Here is a 22,864-nt window from a genome sequence, read left to right as displayed (position 1 = left end):
GTGTATATTTGTAGTACTTACCTGATTTCTTTGAAGTATTTTCATGTTTATTGTTAGTATCTCCAACTTGGAGTTAAACCAATGTGTTAGTGATTGTTGTGTAATAAATAGACAGATTTTTCGTACAGACTGTGTGGTTCTTTTTCATCTAATCTACACTAATGAGTAAATGTGGTACATTAAGCCTCTTTACACTCCTTCAAGATGAGCCTGAAGGATGCGCACTACAGCTACCACTTTGAAAGCTTTCAAAGGTTAGCAAAGACCACTTAAAACACCATAAGGGTTGCCTGGATTAGTGCAAGGTGCTTCACTTTAAGGAGTTTCCACCACATACTAAAACAGCCTCCCACACCCGGGCCTCCTTCGAGACCAGTGGCAGCACCTGCACAACTGTTTGCCACAAGATGTGCAGGAACCAGAAGTCCAGGGTGAATGGTGTGGAGTCAAACGCTGGGCCACAAGTAGCTTTAGGGACACCTCCCTCAAAGCCTTCAGAGCCAAGGCCCGGTAGTCGGAGCAGGACTCAGAGTCGTGATCACTCTTCAGGCACCAAAAACCAAATAAGTGTGTCTCAGTCACCGACGTGGCACGATAACAGGCGCCGCTTGGTTTGAATCCGGAAGTCTTCTTCGACAGAGGAAAATACCTACACATCAAACATTTGAGAAAATATTAAGAAAAGCCTGTCAAAAAAATTTCAGAGGGTGGCTCTCTTCACAGATCTGCGCTAGCTGGTGTGGAAAAAAGAAAACAACAGACATCAGCATACTGAGATTGCGCCTATATAAGTGACGCGGACATTAACTTCTGGTGCGGACAACGCAGACGATGCCAAGCAGAGCCGACCGACACCACCTACAGGCATACAAGGGTTTTGCTAGATGTCTCCATCGGATTGTACCTTTCCAGCCTGGGGGTGGTTCACAGGTGTTTCACGTAGGGTTTACCAGGGGTGCCCGTGAGGTGGCCTATTTGCTTCACACGCATGTCTCCTTCCAAGTCACGCAAACGTGTCACAAGTTAAGAAGATATTTTACTGTCACTGAGCTCCTGCAGGGGGAAAACCAATCTCCCCGATGTGCATCTATTCCTTCGTCCATTGTCCTTATACTTTAAGCTCCTTAGCGACCGCCTTCTGAGACTCTCTGCGAGCTCCTAGGTACAAGGTGGGGATCTGGACATTGTCGTTGTAGGTGGCTGGCTTAGTATATGGTGCACACTTATTTAAGTGATGCACCTTGCACTAATCAAGGCAACCCTTTTGGTGATTTTAGTGGTCTTTGATAACCATAGAAATCTCTCAAAGTGGCAGCTGTGGAGAGCAGCCTTGAGGCTTATCTTGAAGGAGTATTAAGAAGCTGGTTTCATCAGTGTAATCATGTAGTGTAGGTTAAATCAAAAAGAAGCACATAGTCTATGTATAATAATATATCTATTTATTACACAACATTCAATAACACATTGGTACAGCTCCTACCCGGGGATACACAATACTTCAACTGCATTAAGGTAAGTAGCACCAAATACAGTGGTCTCCAGGGGAAGACCAAACCATATACTAAAAAAGTGGAATGTGAACTGCTACCGAAGTCAGGACTTGGACCAAGAGACACAGAGGTGCTGGGGACCCAAGGAACCAACCAAGGTAAGTACCCAGGAACCTCACGGAGACTGTGTGCAGAGTAGAAACACAGCTTCGAGTCCCGAAAAAGTCAACGGGTAAGTAGCAGTTGCAGTTTTTAAGAAGAGAGTCCGTCCCAGTGGACCCTGAAAAAACCCATTAGAAGACAAAGTTGGAGAGTCACCCCACCCGCGGATACCCCAGGAACCTGGGTACCTACAACAGGGAAGCCGGGTACATAGGTGTAAAGTAATGTTGAAAACCACAGTAGACATCAATGGAGAACTTCGGAGAAGATATCACTGGAGAAGTATGTGCAAGAGTCCGGTGGAATCAAAGGGTGTATTCTTGAAGAGGAGAACCTGTAAGCAGAAGGGACAGAGTCTACGCCACTCGGAGAAGACCAGGAGGCACGGCAGAGTAATGCCTACTGATGCCGGACCAGGCAAAGCTGAGAAAGACCTGGAGCCATGCATGAGCTATTCCATGTTGGAAGTCGAGGACCAGTGGGTCGGTGTCCAGCGGGAACACAAACAAACTTTGGTAGCTCCAACTGGGATGGAGAGCGAAGAAGGAGCAACGGTGGGACCAGCAAGGTTCAATGCACTCATCACAAGCAGGAGAGTCAGAACAGACCTGAGCAAGCGGGGGAGACCACTGAGGCAGGAAAAGACCCTCAGGAGGGCCCACAGGCCAAAGGCACAGGAATCGTAAGAGGATCTCGAGCCGCTTACAAGAAGGAAGGCCCACGGTGCAGAGGATGTGGTGAGGTCTTGTACTTGACAGGAAGAGATGCTAGAGCTTCTTGTAGCCCCATGATCTCTGGAGTGCAGAGCCAACAAGCCTTGGCAACAGCAAATCAATGCAGTGCACAGGGGTTCGGTCCTAGCAGTCCCGATGAGGTTTACTGGCCTCAAATTTTCAGATCAGGCCTCGAGGGAGTTTCAGAACCAACACCTGTGTTGCAGCGCCTTTTTCAAAGTCTGTGGGACATCAGGACCAATAGACCGGCCAGCTTCGTTCCAGTGCCTGCAGATTCAGGGAAGAGACTCCTTATCTACAAGGAAGATTACTTTGGGTGTCTTGATGCCCACTGGTCTACTGAAGATCCTGGAAGAAGCATAGACACAGCCAACAGAGAAGACTTGCAGAACAGCAAGACCAGGAGTAGCAAGAGTCTTCATTGAAGCAGTCTTGATTCCAGGCGAATTCCAAGTGTCCAGACAGCTGAAGAGATTCAGGCTTGAGAGTTATCCCAAAGAGTCTGAAGAGCCACCCACAGGTAAGCCTGCAAGTACCCGAGGGAAAGGGTTTGAATGACTATGGGTCTCTCCCAAAGGAGGAGCTGGAAAGAGGAGAGGATACACCTATTGTAATGATGTGATTTATATTATTATTGTACTTTCGCCATGTTGTAGGGAACATGGAATGTATGTTTATTCAGATTCCACTGTGGATTGCTCACTATGAGAATGTTCACGTAGGTTCTGGTCAGTTGACCAGTAGCAGTTTGTGGCTGAGGTTTAATAAACCTATCTGCTTGAATCTACTCTAAAGTTATTCTCTTTATTTAAATGCGGACAAAACCACATTTATTTGGCGACGATCAGGAGAAGAATTACCTCAACACATAGTCTGGCTTGTTTTATTTTACCACTCCTCCAGCGGCAGATTCTTTGAATGTGAAGCGATGTTTTCCCAGCGGCAGTAGGTGTGCGGAGTTTGAAATTCATCGGAAAAACTGGTGAGGAGTACGGTGGGAGGCTTTTAAGGAGCATTACAAGACTTCGTTAAAATAAGATCGGAGCCGATTTTCGTAAAGCGTTGTGCGTGTCAAAGACGTCACTGTACCTTACGCTGCGTTCCATCTTGGCTGATCTTCGTAAAGCGTGGTGCGTGTCAAGGACGTAACTGTAACTCACGCTGCGTTCCAGCTTGTCTGCCGTACGTCATTAAGCAGAGATTACATGCGTTTCACTGACATAGGAGGCGCGCAACGTAGTCAGAACTCTATTTGGAAAGAATGGAGCATTCTTAGCTTATAAAGGAACGTTAAGGATTGCGTTGTGATTTGTTGGAAAACTTCTACATCATCGTCTTTGTTACACCATAAGAAGGACATTCTTATTTTTTTTATTAAAAGGGATGCAGTGTGACGCATCGTAATTGAATGACAAAGCTGTAGATAAGGACATACAGGCCAATAAAGAAACATAGTCTCTTGCTCTGATGAAAAGTTATTATCTTATTTTAAAAAGGAGGTTGTTTTTAGAAATTAAATACGCATTTTTATTGAAACTGTTACTATAAAAGGTGTAAAAAAAAATAGGATAAGTAAGGAAAATTTATTTTTAGTAGTACAAAACAAAATTAAATTTAGTTACTCTGGGTAAGATCTGATATAAAAATAAATGCAAAATGTTACTCAACCTGCATTTTTCTTGACGAGCCCAGGTGAGCCTAATGTTAAGTGGCAGAAATGGAAGAAAATATTTTCTAACTATGCAAGGGTGTGTGGAACAAATTTAAATGCAGAAAGGAAACATTCTTTATTGCTGCATTGTTTGGGAGGAGAAGGTCAAGATGTTTTGAAACACTTGACGGAACTAAGTGTGTCTGAGCAAAGAAACTTAAATGAATATGAAATAGCAATTGAACAGTTAGATTGACATTATCTTCCCAGACTAAGCACAATAATGGAAAGATATCATTTTGGAATGCGAGGTCAAAAGAAAGATGAAACAGTGGAAGACTGTCTCAGCATTAAGGAAGCTAGCCTCTTCGTGCAAATTTGGACAAACTTTGGATGAAAGGATAAGAGACGAATTTGTTTTAAAATGTGCACATGACAGCATAAGAAAAGAACTTTGGTTAAAAGAGGAGCCCCCTTTGGAGGAAGTATTAGTTATTGCGAAGCAAGTTGAGCACATGACGAAATGTGTAGAAGAACTGAAAGGAGAAAAAGAGAAGACCACAGATTCAGAAACAAAGAGTGTATCTAAAGTTGAGGAAGTTATATGTTAAGTAAAAAAAGATGACAAAGTTACAATAAAAAAATGATATTGTCGAATAGCGCTTGTACAAATGTTACTAATTTTTACAATGAGTTTTCTTGTTATAGATGTGGGAATTTTGGTCATTTGGCCAGTTCTCCTAATTGTGCTGCATTGAAATCTACGTGCAATACTTGTGGAAGGAGGGGGCATTTCTCGAAGTGTTGTAGGACCAAAACGAATAAAAGGGAGTGGTCTAGTAGAAGATGGTCTCAACCTCAGGTTAAAACTGTGACTTTTCAAGTAAATGGAAATCTTTTGAAACATCCTTCACATTCTGTAAGAGTTGATAATGCATCAATTGATTTCAAATTTGACTCTTGCTTAACAAATTACTATGATTGATGAAAGGTTGTTTCATCAATATTTTCAAAATAATGTTAAACTTTTAAGAAGTGATATTTCTCCTTTGGGTTATGGCAGGAAACCTATTAAGATGTTGGGTTACTTTGTGGCAACCATTGATTTGGGTAGTCGCATTATTCCAGGTAAAGTTTATGTGGCAAAACAGGGCGATGCACTACTAGGTTGGCAACATCAACGCGATCTAGGAGTTAAACTTAATCCCAATGCGTCACCTCAGGTACAAATACAGAAAGTGGATATGTCTTCCTTGTTTGCAAATACATTTCCTAATGTTTTTAATGAAAGTTTAGGATGTTTACATGGTTACAAACACCGTATTAAGTTAAAAAAGAATGCAATTCCAGTTGTAGCAAAAGTAAGGAGAATTGCTTTGGGTGAACAGGAAAGTGTGCAGAAGGAAATTGATAAGCTTGTTGAAAATCAGATTACTGAACCTGTGGAAGCCACAGAATGGTTAGCACCCGTTGTGATAGCTAAGAAACAATCTGGTGAGATTCGTTTATGCATAGATTTACGCGCTTTGAATAAGGTAGTTGTGGACAGATTTCCCTTGCCAAACATTGATGAAATTGTGGGAACTTTGGATGGAGCGAAATATTTTTATTACCTTAGATTTGGCTTCTGCTTACTATCAGGTAGAGTTAGATGCAGCTTCTCAGGAGTTAACAGCTTTTATTACACCAATGGGCACATTTAAATTTAAAAGAATGCCTTTTGGGCTCATTTCGGCAGCTTCTGTATTTCAACGCATCATGTCAAGAATTCTGAAAGTCTTCTGGGTGTAAAATGTTATCAAGATGATTTGTTGATTTATGGTAATGATGTTTTTGAACACAATGGACGTGTGTGTGCTGTTTTGGAACGATTGAATAGCAGGATTGTCACTCAAGAGGGAAAAGTGTAAATTTGGTATGGAGGAAGTGAATTATCTTGGGTATTGCATTAAAAGTGAAGGTGTTTTTCCTAAGGGTGAATTAGTTGATTCCATTGACAAAATGGCTGAGCCAGTTAATAAGGAAGAGCTTCTTTCATTCCTTGGAATGGTTGAATTTTATGGAAATTTTATTATGCATTTCGTGGACAAGACTAAAAATTTGAGCAGACTTACTGCGAAGCGTGTGGTTTTTGAGTGGTCTAGTGAATGTAAGAGTTTGTTGATATAAAGGAAGAGTTAAAAAAAGCTCCGTGTCTATATGCATTCGTTCCTGGTTTACCAACTTACGTTTTTACTGATGGGAGTGACAAAGGTCTTGGAGCTGTTTTAGTTCAAAGTAAAGATGGTAAGGAATCTCTGATTGCTTGTGCGTCAAGATGTCTTAGAGGGCCGGAGGTAAATTACTCTAATAGAGAAAGAATCGTTGGCAATTTTTTGGGCGCTGAGGAAGTTTAAGAATTTGATTTGGAGAACTAAGGTTTCTGTCATGTCTGATCACAAACCATTAAAGGAAGTTTTTTTCGAAGAAAGGTTTAGATACCATATCTTCTAGGATCAGGAGATGGATCATTTTGTTGCAGGAATTTGACTTTGATCTGCATTACATTCTTGGTGTTACTAATAAATCCGCAGATTGCTTGTCAAGATTGGTAAGTAAGGAAGCTGTAAGTGACGAGGATTTGTTGGAGGTTGAAGATCTTATCAATGTGTGTGAGGTCACAGAAGGTGCTGTTGAGGAGAATGAATGAAAAAAAGAACTGGAGAAGGATGAGGAATTAATCAAGGTGATGAGTTTGTTGAGAGAAAACAAACGTTTGGAAAAACCTTGGGCTCTTGTTAGTGAGGAGTTATCAATTTCTGATGGTATGTTAACACGTGGCATGAAGCGGGTGCCTCCTGCAGGGATTAGGAAAAGATTGTTGATGCATGCACACTCTGGTCACTTAGGAATTGTTAAAACTATAGAGATGATGCGAACTCAATTCTGGTGGCCAGGGATGGATTTGGAGATAGAAGGAATGGTTGGAGAGTGTGTGGAATGTAGCGCCAGTGACAAAATTCTTAAGACTAAACAAATGCCTATGATTTGTAGGAATTTACCTAATCATCCTTGGAATGCGATTGCCATAGATATTTTAGGTCCACTTAGTGGAGTGTCCGATACTCCATATTTGATAGTTGTCATTGATTTATACTCTAGATGGATAGAGGTGTGTGCAGTCAGGGATATAACTTCTGACTGTGATCAAGTTCTTGGAGGATGTGTTCAAGAGGGAAAGTTTTCCAAATAGTATCTTGTCTGACAACGGACCACAATTTTGTTCTAGTGTTTTTGAATGTTTGAGTAAATGTGGGGTGACTCATAAAAGATCTTCATTGTATCATCCTGAAACTAAAGGAGCTGTGGAGAGAGTAAACAAAACACTAAAAGGATGTATTCAGCTAGCAAGGGCAAATGGGTTGGATTGGAAGGTGGCCCTTAAGGAGAGGATAGTTGCTTATCGGTGTTTTCCCCATTCCACTACTGAGAAATCTCCATTTGAGTTATTTAAAGGCAGAATTTGCAATACCATGTGGTATCCTGGGTGGATGAAATTGAATAAAGGGCTTGTAGATAACCGTATTGGTGAATGGAGAGAAAGGGAGTTGAGAAAGCAAGTTTCCAGGAAAAAGTATTTTGATGACAAGAAATGTGTTCAATTTCATGAGGTCAAGATAGGTGACTTAGTTAAAATAAAAGCACTGGTTGGGCGCAAATCTTGGTCAAAGTATACTGATGTTAGACCTGTAGTAAAAGTTTAAGAATGCTGTTAAAACAAAAGATGGAAGGATTTGGAATAAGAGTCGGTGGTAATTGTGAAATCTAAAATGTGTTGTCAAAATTATTTTGATGTTGAAAACCAATCATTTAATTTTTTTTGGTTCTCTCATTTTTATGTATGGTTGATTGTTCTTCTTGTTGTCATTTTCAACTATCCATCTTTTTGTTTTTCTGTTAAGATGGGAGATATGTAATGATGTGATTTATATTATTGTACTTTCGCCATGTTGTAGGGAACATGGAATGTATGTTCATTCCGATTCCACTGTGGATTGCTCACTATGAGAATGTTCACGTAGGTTCTGGTCAGTTGACCAGTAGCAGTTTGTGGCTGAGGTTTAATAAACCTATCTGCTTGAATCCACTCTAAAGTTATTCTCTTTATTTAAATGTGGACAACACCACATTTATATCCTTTGTCCAGTTCCGTGCCAGAGTGGGAGCCAATAGATCCCTGAACTGGCTCCAATTGGAGAATGGAAGGAGGGCACCAAATGTGCCCTTCAAAGCAGTCTGGTGGCGCTGCAAGAGCCCCCACCCCAGACCAATAGTTCTGTCTGGGAGGTAATCACACCTCTCTGCGACCGGATAACCTATTGTATTACCTTCCTCTTTGGTTTTGCTTTGTTCACCCTAAGTTGGTAGGGTATGCCCAGACGTGGGTCCCTTGCTCGCTTTGTCACTGGATTCAAGCTAGCCTGGCTGATTAGCCAGAAACCGGTCCCAGGATGCTTGTTTCCAGTTCAGGAAAGACTGTGCTTTTATACTAGTGGGGCAAGAGGAGCGAGGTAGATATAAAAAAGAGTCGGACTCAGGGCCGAGCCCTGAGAGACACTGTAAATCAGTGGGCGTGGGATGAGATATGGGGGTGAAGAAGTATTTTCCTGGGACTGGTCCTCATGAAAAGAGCCAAACCAGGCTAAAATGGTCCCCATCCATCCCAGTCGTCTGAGCCTGTCCAAGAGGATCTTATGTGACACTGTATCAAACGCTGCGGACAGGTCCTGCAGCACTAGCATTGCACAGCTACCCTTGTCCATGGTCTCCTGTATTGTCTCTGCTACTTCAAGCAAAGCTGTCTCTGTGCTGTTTCCCGACATTAAGCCCGACTGGGAGTCATGGAGTAGTTTGTTGGACTCTAGGAATTCAGATAGCTGTTTCTGTCCTTCCTTCTCAAGGATCTTGGTTGATGCTGGCAGGAGGGAGATGGGCCTAATTTATTTTAGTTCTGCCGGAACTGCGTCCTCTTTCATGAGGATTGGCTGGACACATGCCTTTTTCCAAATGGAGGGATAAATGCCAGTTTCCAGGGATGAGTTCCCATATATGCTTTAAAATGACTGACCACACTTAAAGCCTGGAGAATCAACTCCGGGATGTGTTAGGGGTGTCCTGTTCATGCAGGGGCGCTCTCTCTTACAACTAAGCACCCTGCCCTCAAGAATGAAGAGTCTGCCATAGGGGTGACTTATAGGTCTTAGGTCCAGTGACCTCAGATATAAGAAAACTTATATCTGTTGTGAGACGTGCAAGCACCAACACACACAGGCTGCAATGGCAAGTGTGTAATCACAGTTTGAGTGGACTCAATTGGGTGGCACAATACATGCTGCAGCCCAAGGAAATCCCCTGGTGTACCTATGCTCCGAGTCCCTTAGGACCATGTACTAAGACCTTATAGGGGTACACCAGTAACCAATTGTGGATGTGCAAGAGTACTTACCATAGTCTGTTTAGGGAGAAAGCACAGTGACTGGGGTCCTGGTTACCAGGATTCCAGTCAAACGAAGTAAAAAACACACTGACACCAGGCAAGAAGTGGGGGGGGAACCATGCTAGCAGTATCCTACCTTTTGACAGTCGTCAACATGTCACAAGTAAGATACCGGCCTAACCCAAGTGGCCACACCTGCCCTACGCAACCTGGCCACAGTCCTGGGACAAATTGGCCTCACAAATGAATGGTGTCGCCCATATCCTCTGGAAATGGCTTACACATTTTACTCCACAGCTCAGGGTCTTCTCCTGACTTGACCCCTTTCTAATGCCCAATGCCAAATTCCATGTAGTGCAGGAGGCCCACATCCACAAGTGTGGCCTATTGAATCATTACTTGTGCCAAGTGCATGGGTACTTGTCAATCCAGCTAACAGTGGAATGTTACTTCCCTGGGGATACTCTGGGAGGTATTTAAAGTCATCCTGAGGGGAGGAGAGGGGGGACGCGGGGGGACTACTCAGTCACTCAACAGCGTTGAAAAGAATAAAGCTGCATGAACTCCACATGATATGGAGACGCATAGCCTGAGTACCACTCAACACCAGACCCAGCCCTTCTTTGAGTTTTGCTCTACTTACAGCCTATCCTTTGACAAATATTGGTGGGCTGCACTGCCTGGTTGCCTACAGAGAGCTGCATATAACAAAAGGGGGATAAAATAAGTAAAACCCTGCACTGGCTATGCTTTAACACTTAAAAGAATGGGAATATTGCATAGCTTCTGATGGCTTTTTCCACAGAATATACCATAGCGGACAGATTTGCAACATTTTAGAAGGGCCCGTACTTAGAGGCTGTAGCACTGGAGCCTACTGTCTTACCCAGCTTTATAGCTGACTTCCCTGTCAAGCAATTGACGGACAGATAAGATCACTCTTAAGGCTGTTGAGGAGCTGGGGGAGACACTGGCCCAGTTGCAGCAGAGTAAGAACCTGAGCCCCAAAGACTTTCCAGTGGAATACTACAAAGCTTTTTTGTTGTGTCTGGGGGCTCCACTCTTTCTTGGTGGTACTGGTAGTTGGAGAGCTCCCTCTCAATCTGCGTAGCACAGCTATCGTAGTAATTCCAAATCCAGGTCTGCCTGTGACCCACTGAGTGTCCTATAGTCTCCACTGAGTGTCCTATAGACCATCTCCATCCGCAACATGGAAGTAAAGAATGGGTGAATACCCTGTAAACTGACTGCTGCGAAAGGTGAGCACACTGGTGCATCAAGACCAGGCGGCTTCATGGCTCACTGTGCCACCAGACAACATTAGATGAGTCTATATGAGCTCTATCAGATCTACTACCTGAAGTGCAGGCCCTCTTGCTAATACACTTCTACAGGACTTTTGACTCTGAACTTGGAAAACGTGTTCTTCCTGCTTGCCAGAATGAACTTCTAGACACAATATATTGGTTGTGTCAAATTGCTAAACACTGCTTTACCATTGAGGATCAGAATTGGCCACAATGTCTCTCACAAGCTTCTTTTCCAACGTGGCACCTGATAGGGTTGCCCCTTATCCCTGGAACCCTTTTTGTCCTCACCACAGAGCCACTAGCAGCATGGATTTAGATTGATGCTCACGTGAAGGGGTTTAAGTGGATGCCAGGCATTGTGGATAGTGTATATGCAGATGACGTTCTCGTTTTCTTGACCGACCCGGAACGGTCGCGTCCTCAGTCCTCCAGATTCTGCTCTTTTTCTGTTCTTTTATAGGTCTCAAAATCAACACAGCAAAGTCATCAATATACACAATGACAATCCTTATCCCCTACAACGTGGGCAAGAGACAGAGTTCCAACTGATGGTTTTAAACATCTGGAGATGTATATCTATAAGGACCCTCAGAGCCTGATCGGCTAACCTGGACCCCAAACTAGAAGGGTGCTCAAGGAAGTCGAGTTCTGGTCTACACTTACCCGCTCATTCATCTGTAGTTTTAAAGATGGTGACTTTGTCACGCCTTCTCTACCAACTACAGAACTTTCCATTCCCTCAACCCTATTTCCACTAGGATTGATGCCCCATTGAGGGGCTTTCTGTGGAATAATCAGATTCAACTAATCTAATTGTCCAAATGCTTTAAATCCACATTTGAAGAGGACATTGCGAAGTTTCACACTATAGAGCCTCCCACCTCATCATTGGAAGCATGTAGGGGTTTAAAAGAAAGATTTAACTACTTATCATATACCTCTGAAAGTTGGGCCATGTGGGCACCCAGATCTCACACTTGTTTTATGGGGGCGTGAATGTGCTCCCTCTCCTAACCACCACAGAAGCAGTACTAAAGCTTTTGGGTAGGCTAAATGCCTCTTTGGAACGTTTGGTTGACTCGACAGGTGATGGGCCTGCAGGTCTTCAAACATTGGGATCTTATAAGGATGTTTACCTTGGGCGAGATGATGGTATAAATAACCATAAAAATCCTTCATTGACTTACAGAGTTCAGCCTTCACTATAGCAATTGTACAGGTACTTACAACTTTGACATGTCCTTATGACATTGTCCCTGATTGTAGCCCTCTAGAAGCCAATATCCTGCTTGAAGCCTCTAGAGACCACCACCTCAAAAACATTTATAGATCCTTATTAATCAACAACCCGACCCCATCCCATAAATGCACGAGGCATGGGAACCCAACCTGGGTCGACTTGAGGAGAATGACTGGCAGGAGGCACTGGGATCCCCAAGTGAGCCGGGAATAGCCATGAGAATCAGACCGATTCAGCTGAAATCCTTCCACCACACCTATTTCACCAGAGAGCAGCTGTGGAAAATGGGGGAAATTATCTTGCCGCACTGCCACCGCTGCTCTTCCCCGAGACAAGACTTTGTGCACACTATATGGCATTGCAGTGCCCTTGAGGTTTTCTGGATTGTGATTCTGACCAGTCTGGGGACTGTTCTGCGTTGGACCCTTCCTAGGGGCCCTAAACTGACTACCTCATATTACAGTGGACAGAGACGGAGACAGTTATAAAAGAACATTGCCATGGCTCGACTTGGCACGAGCTAGGCACGAGCTAAGCACGATATAACGCAGTCTTGGAAATGTATGGACAGTCTGCCCTTAGAGAGGTGTAGGAGAGGCATGGACCACAGTAGGAGTCTTGAATGCCCCATTTACAAGGCTTGTGGCTGCCACACAAATATGGGAAAGTCTGGAGGGAATGGGGACACTACAGATGAATTAAAATGGAGCCCAGCAGCGGGGGCAAGACAGGAGAATGATGGTGGGGGACAGGAACCTGGTGGAGTTGGATTGTAAGGGATTGTCGGGAGACGACCACCTTGCAGGGCTGGATTAATTGAACTGGGAAGGTCTCAGTTGTATGTTGTGCAAAAGAGCACCAATGTTTTCACAAATTGCATTGACCACAGATGCTTGTCAGTGATCCCTTGTGTCGGTCACTGTTATTTCGGAAAACCAATACATTTTATTATTAAAAAAGTTGTTTAAAAGGATTAGGCGGGTCAGCTGCTGCAAAAACTCAAAAATCAAAGTTTAAAGCATAACCTAACCACGCTCAAGGCTTAGTAGGGGACATAAAAAGAAAGGATTGAGGAAAAGACATCAAGTCGGATACTGGTCTAAAAAAACGATGACTGACCGAGGAACATTTCATGGTTGCACCCAGGGGATGTGCCCGTTTATGATATCCATAGGCATATATGTTACAAAGTGCAAATAACTGTTGTGAAATACTTCAGAGGTTGGCACTGGATCCACTGTTTTGTGCTGTGTGTTATCAATTGTTAAACTTGGAAGAAAGCTAGGATGTAGAAGTAAAACATAAGCTGTGAAGATGTTGCTGCGTTTGTAGTCACAATATGTGTTCTGTAACAAACAAGGAACTCCCCAAAGTTCAAAGTCTAGTTCAACAAGCACTGGCAAAACCACTAGGTTTTGCCTTTAAAAGGTGAATACTGGCATACTGGCCTTGCCAAAGCTGGTCTGAATTGGAGCACTGCTTGCAACACATGCACGCACTGTGGCCTGCTTGAGATAGTAAAAAAAAACATGAAAATGGCTGATGTGGACACAATGTGATGAGATGCATGGGTCGATATTTGTTGCCTGTATCAAGCAGTAGTGGCAATTCCGGCTTTTGTTGCTCTACTGTTTAAACGTGACTGATGGCTACTGAAGAACAGTAAAGTAAAAAATTTTAAATAAAGAACACAGAAGCTTGTAGATAAAAATAAATGGCCCAGTAGCATTTTCAAGCTGTCGTGTCCTCGAGAAAGAGAACAGAATAGGCTGGGGAGGGGTAGGGATCACCGGGACAAAGATGGATGGGTGAGTAGCAAAGAGCAATGGACAAGCTGGGCCAGGTTGTGGAAGCAGCGTAGCTAGTATGCATGTGTGCCTAAATAGGCACTATTTTTTGGATGTTCAGATCTGAGAGGTGCAAATATAGCATGAAATAAAAATCTGATTATTTTCATGTAAGTCTGCACATGCCTTCTAATTGAACCGCTCTCCTCCATTGCATGCTTGTACATTTGCCAGCAGCGGTCTCGACACATCCAATGGTAGGTCTTCAGAAGCTGCAGCTCTGCTTTCACAGCCCTCTCCAGAACACCCACACAGCAACGAAAAGGGTGAGGCCTTTCAGAAACTCTGGACACCACTTTTTTCCTATGAAAGCAAAAAACAGATACATGTTTTAATAACTACTAGTGGCTCTAATATTCTAATAACTACATTAAAAAAAACTTACCTACCTGCTTCCTGTGAAATTTGATATCAAATCGAGAGCAATACTCAAGCTTTGGAATACATTCACCATAAATCTTAAGCTTAAATAATACCTTAATCACCTGTAGCTCTACCTTATTAGTCTATTCCTTACATCTGAATGCTTTTTTATTTTCAGATTCTAATAATGGTTCTACAAATCAAAATACGAAATAGCATTAAGGTGCTTGGATAGATCAGGTCCTAAAATGATAGACAGTAAAACCTGGGGTTGAATTTGTTCAGAAGTGAAAAGGAATTACAAAGCCTCTCCTCAAGCACTCTAAGAATACCAGAATATTAAAATTAACAGTAATATTATGTACACAGTTTATCAGACAACTCAATAAATCATGACTGATAAACTGTTCTAGGGATCGAACTAGACACATTAAACCAGGTCCAGCTGTGCACCCCTTCTGAACTGTGAATTTAATCAAACATTAAGAGAACCGATCAGGGTAAAATCTGTCTCAAAGTTCATTTGACTGTCATTTTTCAAGAAAGAACTAATACAAAGCTTCTGTTCTCCAGGAGGTTACAATACTTCCTACAGAAGATTTATGATACAAGTCTTGAAGCTCCTGTGGCAGCATGCCCACTTCTACAGTGGCCCGCTCCTCTTGTTTAATGTTTTTCAGCCTCAGAGTACAATGGTAATTCTACCTCATGTAAGAACGTTTTCCATTACTTTGAGTCAAGACAACATACAATATCACCCTCAGAAAGCGCCATCACACACCAGCTGGTCTAACATTAGGAATCATAACCCCCAGCCTTCTGGGTTGTAAATCTGGTGACCATAATCTTGTCAGATATGGAATCTTCACAGAAGAACATTGTTTCAATCTCAGCAGTGCCTCCTCTGAGCTTTTTGTAAACAAAGTGTCTCAGTAATTGTATGGCAATACAGGAGGATAGCATTATGAATAAACGTTTATTCACTTCTGAGAAGCAACACTTCAATGTTTCCAGAACCAGAACTTTAGAACGACATCACAATAAACGGAACACTCAAGTCCTCTCAAATGCCTCTGTCCACCATTTTCTTCCTTTTTTTTGTTTGCTGCTTCCGTGCAGCTAAGTGTATTGCATTCAGTGTGTATGGAAGTTTACAGTTAGGATGTTTATGGTTAATTTGACATGGACTTGTGTGTGTGAGTTGTTGTATTATGTACAATAGGGTGTAGAAATATTGTCCACGAAGCAGTAGGTTCCAAAGTGGTATTTATTCAGGAAAGGAAAACCACCCCACATTCTACATGACCTCACAGATTCCAAAGCACAAAGTCATGACATAGGAATGGAACACCACATAGGGTTAATTAGAACCAATTTAGGAGTAAAATTCAGTGAACTGGAGTAGATAGTATTTAGAGCTAAAGCATGGGTGAGAAAACAAGATTTAAGGAGTTTTGTGAGTAATTTCACATATAGAATGTATCTACAATATTCTTAAGCTGTATCAACTTTCATTTTTAAAGAAAATCAGAATTTACCTAACCGGCCGAACTCGCACAAGCATGGGTATCTTTCAAAGAACAGGAAAGCTCAAAATGGTATATGCGACATGGTCACATTTTAGGTTGACATAGCATTGCGCATTACGCAAGCATTGAGTTTCCTCTCTAGAGAAAGTTGGACTTTTTCAGAAGGCGTATGTGTAGCAAGCACAAAGCATCTTTATCGAAAGGAGAGAGAGAGCGCATATGAGCACACGTGTGTCATGAGGCGCTTAGTTGACTGGCTTTCGGCTGTTGGAAGCAAGAAAGTGATTTTGTGAATAAAAGGAATATAGTGCAAAATACCATTTCGATAAAAGATATTTTTGGATGGAATTAAATAAATTAGTGAGCAGGCTTCAGGGGAGTTCATCCACGAGGAGTTAATTAGAAAGACAGTGTAGTGTACTGCTCAGCCAGGATGTGTGACGTGTAGAGAATGTGGAATGTTAGAATGTTGGTTGGATGTGATCAGTTGCTGAATGGGCTGAGCAGAACGCAGACCGCTCCTGGTGGAGCTCTCTTCATGAGTACTTCTTGAATAAATACTACATCATTTCAATCACAAAGAATGGACTTATTTCTGTTCATTACATTGGCGAGGATTTGGAAATGCCCCGAGCGTCAACTTTCAAGCTACCTCATCATTCAAGATTTAAATTCTTCAGCAGCTCATCTCTATGGCACCATGAGCCCCGCCAGTGACCTGTCACTGGTCGCCCTCAACATCAAAAGTGCCATTTTCAACATACCCTGCTGCTTCCCAGCTTCGGTCTATAGTTCCTGCCTGCATGCCAGTTCCTTTCTCATCATAGTCAGCTACTCCAGAGATCCACAGTAAACCCTTACCACCCTGATGTGTGTGCACGCTACTGCTTATGAGTATCCAGATTTCCTTTGGACGCATGTAACCTCATTTTTGCCTCAGCTGCCTAAGAAGTTACCCTGCCTCCCACCCTGATGTCTTCTTCACATTAACGGTAAGTGAGTACCCGGCTTTGCTTCTGAGGCATAGAACATTTTCACACTGCGATTCACCTGTGCCTCAGACTCACCATCCATGCCTGCTTTGACCTGCCTTGGCATCATTCACACGAGATAAGGAGTGTCAGACTGCAAAGTGCGAGAAGAGTTCCCCGTGTCAATGTCTTCAACAACCTCGGGCATGACAACTCTCCGTGGTTGTCTGCCAACATTCTTTTAAATTAATCTCCATGTTTGTAATGGTGAGGAAAAGAGGACGGTGTATTTTGTCATTAACCGTGAGTACATTTTATTGTTATTCTCCATAAGTCGTGCCTTCCCTATGGCAGTTCAACCGCAATTTAAAACGGCCATCTCTTTCAAACATGCCACGAGCTCACTGCACGCATTTAAACAGCGCATGCAGTACTCACCTGTGTCGTCCTTCTTGCTTCAATGACGACTTCCAGCAGCATCACCACAGCCGTACTACGATGTCAGGAGCACCTTCCTGCCGAGAGCCTCCCGGCATCACGTACGTCAATGTGCAGCCATTTTAGATTGGCATTTTACATCATTTCATGTCCAGTCTTTTTCATTCCACCTACTTGTCATTTCAACATCCTCATTACAGCGATAGGCACGCTTTATTATAGATTTGCCTATTGAACATCAGCATTTTCTACAGCGATAGGCTTGCCTATCGCATTTCAGTGTCATCGTTACAGCGATAGGCACGCTTTCACTATTTTTTCCAGCCAAGCATTCCACAGATCTCCGACATTCCTACCATTTACATATCGATTTTTCTCAAGACCATTGGATCGTCTTAATAAATCTTTCACAGGTACTGTTTCGTTTATTTATTTTTGTGCCATCACATGGATTTTGAGACAAGTCGTCTTCCTTGGAAACTTTCCTCATCATGTCGATCTGATGTTTCTCCAAATACAGTACTTTATCTGTTTCAACACTGCCACCTAGCGGTTAATTTTTTACTGTTAACAGTTTGTTAAAAAGTGGTGGATAGTTATCACCAGTTATTGTGTGGTATTTCAAACTACATACACTGTTAAAGTACATTACATTACTGTATTCATTGTATGTTCATGTTTGTTCGTCACAGCATTTTACGTGGCACATCCACTTCCGTGCTTATGTACATTTCACATTTTTTGTTTCATACCGTGTGGTTACCTTCCACTCTACTTGTGGGAAATTTTCACTTCACATTTTAGTTTCATACAGTGTGGTTACCTTCCACACATTCCACTCTATTTGAGGGAAATTTTCATTGCTTCATGTGGTTCAACTCCACATTCAGTTTCAGGCAATACTTTTTGCCGTGTACCATTCATGCACACCTTGCACGTCACGTTTCAGTGCTTATTTACTAAACAAAACTTTTCGTTGCGTTTTCTCACAGTACCTCGCAGTACCCATTCCACACTCCCTTTGCATGGGATTTATTACAGTTTGTATTTCACCTTACATCGTTTCATGTACGTGATTACTACTGTCTTGTGGATTAGCTTTGTCAAGAATCCACCTAGGTGTATCTCACACACCTTTCTACATCTTTTCTTTCCATGTTCTCCTGCATTCACTTTTCATTTTCTCGCCACCTCCACACTGGTCTGGCCAACCAGTGTGCTCTGGTGGTGATTACTATGTCTATTCTTCACTATTCATTTCTTTGTGTCACCATTGTTGCGCAAATCTCATCATTTTTCTTTACATTTCTTTACATTTCTTTACAGTAAACTGGATGTCATCCAATTTATTGAAAATCAATCCAGATAAAACGGAAGTTCTCGTAGTTTCAACCTCCACTTCCCCCTGGAATGATTTGTTTTGGCCACAAGAACTTGGACCTACCCCAAAACCGTGCCCTTGTGTTAAGAGCCTCGGTATGAAAATCGATCAGGAACTCTCGATGACTAACCAAGTGTCCGCTGTAGTTGGTTCTTGCACCAATTTGATCAGGCAACTGCGTAAGCTCGTCCCCCTACTCTCAAGGAATATGCTTTGAACCATTGTCTCAGCCACAATAGTGTCCAGAATCGACTACGGCAATGTATTATACCTTGGCCTCCCAAAAAACTCAGCCAATCGTCTTCAGGTCATTCAGAACGACGCAGCACGCCTGATATTTGGAGTGCCGAGGCGGACTCATGCCTCCCCTTTGCTCCATAGGCTACACTGGCTGCCAATAGTACAAAGAGTCAAATTCAAGAGTTTGTGCATCTGCCACAAAGCAATCCACGGACAGGCGCCAGCCTATATAAAAGATAGGCTTGAAATATATGAACCCAAGCGCGCCCTGCGATCGGCCGGTTATTTTTTGCTATCCTGCCCACGCTTTAAGCTGGCAACGAAAGGAGGCAGATCCTTTTCAGTTCAGGCTCCTATCATCTGGAATAAGCTACCGGAGGTGCTTCGCAGAGAATCCAACCTTCTCCACTTTAGGAAGTCCCTGAAGACTTTACTTTTCAAAGACGCATTTACATCTCAGTAGCCGGTTACTAGTTTCAGACACTTCTATTCTCTCATCTTGTTTCTTGTTGCTGTACTTGGTCAGTAGCGCTTTGAGACCTGTCGGTGAGTTGGCGCGGTACAAAACCCAGTTACAAATTACAAATTACATCACTCTTTCATTTACCATGCAACACTTGCATCTTATTCACATCTGTTTTCTCTAAGGGGGAAGAAGGGTTGGTTTTGTTTCTTAATTCATGCTCATTCATTCTTGTATATGTTTTAAAACTCTTTACCTTAAAAAGGTAATCATTCCATCCCTTCAAGATGTTTAATTTTTAAATTTTTGCTTGTAATTTATTGTACCAAGTTCTCCCTTCTCATTGTAAAGAAGGGAAACGATGTAGTGTACTGCTCAGCCAGGATTTGTGACGTGTAGAGAATGTGGAATGTTAGAATGTTGGTTGGATGTGATCAGTTGCTGAATGGGCTGAGCAGAACGCAGACCGCTCCTGGTGGGGCTCGCTTCATGAATACTTCTTGAATAAATACTACATCATTTCAATCACAAAGAATGGACTTATTATTGATCATTACATACAAATACTCAGGTGGTACAGTTGGCAGTAGAAGAGACAGTAAAGGAGGTTTTAGGTAATAAACACCCACTGTTAGACCTGTCTGCATCTGGGGGTGTTCTAACCATCATTATTTATTTTTGTCCCCCTTAGCCTCCCAGTGTTTCTATTTTTATTTTTATGTCCACCAGGATTTTTCAGTGCTGTCAGGGGGCTAGGTGTTCCTTGACTATGACGCCATTTTCCCTTCATACTCTGTGAGGCCTAGTTAAGCTCCTGGAAAAATCTAGGGACACTCATGAACCTAAAATGGTGTCCACCAACTGCAATAACGGACATCCCAGGAGGACAGACCCATAGGCTAACATGAGGAAGGTTCCAGAAACATCTAGTGGCTTCCAGAGGTCTCAGGCCACTCTATAAAAGGCCAGTGACCAGCAGCCATTTTGTGCAGTCTCAGGAGTGACCAGTGAGGAGAGAGGCGACTTGAGGAGGTGGATTGCGCACCAGTGGTGACAAGATCGACCTGTGGGCCGGCTGTCACGCTATTGGGAAGTGCCCCCTTTCAGGCTGACCAAACCCCACTGTCACGGCGTGTTAAGTCGTGACCAGAGACATTGTGACCAGATTTCAAATCACCGGGTCGTGTTGTGAGGAGACCCTCGCAAACGGCTGTAAAGCGACCCTTGTGTGCCCTGAACACCTGCCCTGAAGGCTGTGGGCAGAGCAGGTGGACGACAGTCCAGAGCTGTGTTGTCTGACTGAGGAGTGAGGACAGTCACATTCACAACACTCGAGACCGGCTCTCACACTGTGGAGAAAGGCGGTGAAATCGGCTGAGGCTCCTACCTGTGTGTGGCGCCGACACCAAGCCTGACCCAGACGCGAGTGAAGTGCCCAGCTGTCCCGTGTGTTGTCGGGAGGAGTCGTCGCTGGAGGAGAGGCGGAGTCCGGAGCCGGGAGGAAGCCGGCGGCGTCAGAGGAGGCGTGCCTAAAGCCAACCCAGCTGGTCGGAAGAGGCGGAGCTCGAGTCTGAGGAAGCGCCGGACTCGTCAGTGGAGCAGCGGAAGCGCTGTCGGACTCGCCGGTGTAGCAGCGACGAACCGAACCACTTCACGCTTTTTCTTCCCCTCCTGTCGTCAACTCCCCCGGAGCCCACACCTACGGCGCCGGAGACAAGTGCCAGAACGAGCGACTCCAGCCGGGTGTCTCTCAACGAATAAAGTAAGCGGGGGAAAAACGTGGGAAAGCGGGAGGCGGCAGTGCCAGCTGGCAGAGATCACTGAAGCGGCAGTGTTGGGAAAAGCAACTGAAAACTGATGAACAGCCAGGCATAAAAACTTGAGGAACTTGGCTATCAACCCTCCAAGCATAACAATAACCGCTATAACCAAGATAATAAGGGGGGGGAAGGAATGAGAAGGGAAACGAAGCATTAGGTTCTTGTGCCTTGCGTAGGAGTGGTGTAAGTTGGGCCTCAGGGTGCCAGTAGCGAACAGAGCTCAGCTACAAAACCCTCCCAGGCAGTTAATCACTTGGAGTCAGTTCTGTTACAAGAGAGGTGTAGCCATAGAATAGCCAAAAGGAAGCCTTATTAATTTACCTTGTCTCCTTTTAACCATCTAGCTGGTTGCAAGTACTGTGAGGAACGCTGCTGGGGGTAGAAACCTGTTGAGCTGTTCTGGAAGCTGAGAGCAGAGGGGTAATGTACCTGCCAGGTTTATGTAAAGTAGCGCATTGAACCTATATAGTGAATTTTCACTTCTGTAATAGCTAATTGAGAAGGCATTCTGTGAAACTGATAGTAATTTACCTCAAATGAAATGTACCTGTGATTTAGCCTTGCTGAATTGAGAAAAGTATTGAAAATTGTGAAACTTATATGAACTTATGCTGAACTAAATGTAGACTGCTTTTGCCTAAGAAAAGAACAAAGAGAATTTTTATAAAAGGTACTGGTATTTTTCTAAACTGGTGTAGCGTCTTTTATTTTTAGTGGTCAGTCATTGGGTTACTGTGAGTGGGTCCTGTAAGCACTTAACCAACGCCTTGGAGTTTAGCTGTTCCCCCTACTGTGCCAGGCTACCCTATGTAGTCTAGGATACCCTAGGTCTAACATAATTGGTGTTTCAGCGGTGGGATCACGGATTTGTGCTTACACTCACTTAGTAGTAACGCAGTGCTTACCACGGGCCTACACCTGGAGTTTTCTCCCTGCGGCCCTCCTAATCTGAATTTTGTTTTTTCTAAATTTATTTCTGGTGGTGGGTGGAGGTTGACCCCAGGTCACTTTTTGGTTTTCTCCTGTGTGAAAAGTTTATTCTCTAGTGAAAATGGAGGTAAATGTGGAAGAGCTGGAAAACTATACTGTGACCCAACTCAAAGAATGGTGTCAGCAGCAAGGTGTATTTTTTTAAAAAGGTGCCAGGAAAGGCGAGCTGCTGACAAGCATACGGGCATGGGTGGAGGCTCATTCCGGGGAGGAACCAGACCCAGAGGGGAGTGACAGGGACACTGTCCTTGAGACTGCAACGCTGTACCAAGCGGGAGGGGGGAATCTACTGACAGGTCCCAGGACACCTTCCAGGGTGGGCAGCAGCGTCTCAGAGAGGGGTTTGACCGACGCCGAGCTAGAAGATAGGAGGGAGGAGAGAAGAATGAGGTTGGAACTAGCCAGGATGGATATGGAAAGGGAGGACAAGAGATTAGCCCATGAGCGAACCATTAAAGAAATGGACCTACAAGCTCTAAACCTAAGGTCTTCCAATTCCGATAATGGTGGCAGCGAAACCAAGGTGAACACCAGAGAACCCAGACCCTATTTACCCAAAGATGTCATGGCTAGCTACGCACCAAGTGATGATATTGAAAAATGGCTAGCCGCCTATGAGGTCTCATTGAGGGCCCATGGGATCTTGGAAGCCCACTGGGGGGGTGGGTTGTATAAATACATGCCACCTGCTGGCAGGGATACCTTGTTGGCCCTGGAGCAGCGTGAGCAAACCCACTACCCTGCTATGAAGGTGGCGCT

The 22,864-nt window shown here is 43.6% G+C and overlaps 1 protein-coding gene across 1 annotated transcript in view; it reads right to left on the bottom strand.

Annotated features, from left to right (window-relative positions):
- The window catches only part of RBM44 (RNA binding motif protein 44), a 1,989,784-nt gene that overhangs the window by 1,093,988 nt on the left and 872,932 nt on the right, over window positions 1–22,864 (bottom strand). The window contains exon 10 of the mRNA XM_086956335.1: window positions 14,037–14,213. Within this exon, the coding sequence (XP_086812461.1) occupies window positions 14,037–14,213 (177 nt within the window). The remainder of the gene's footprint in view (window positions 1–14,036; window positions 14,214–22,864) is intronic.

This window comes from Lissotriton vulgaris, chromosome 2_1 (assembly GCF_964263255.1).
Source record: "Lissotriton vulgaris chromosome 2_1, aLisVul1.2, whole genome shotgun sequence".
Taxonomy (NCBI): Eukaryota; Metazoa; Chordata; class Amphibia; order Caudata; family Salamandridae; genus Lissotriton; species Lissotriton vulgaris.
Note: the sequence above shows the minus strand (reverse complement) of the source record. Positions and strands in the feature narration are given on the sequence as shown.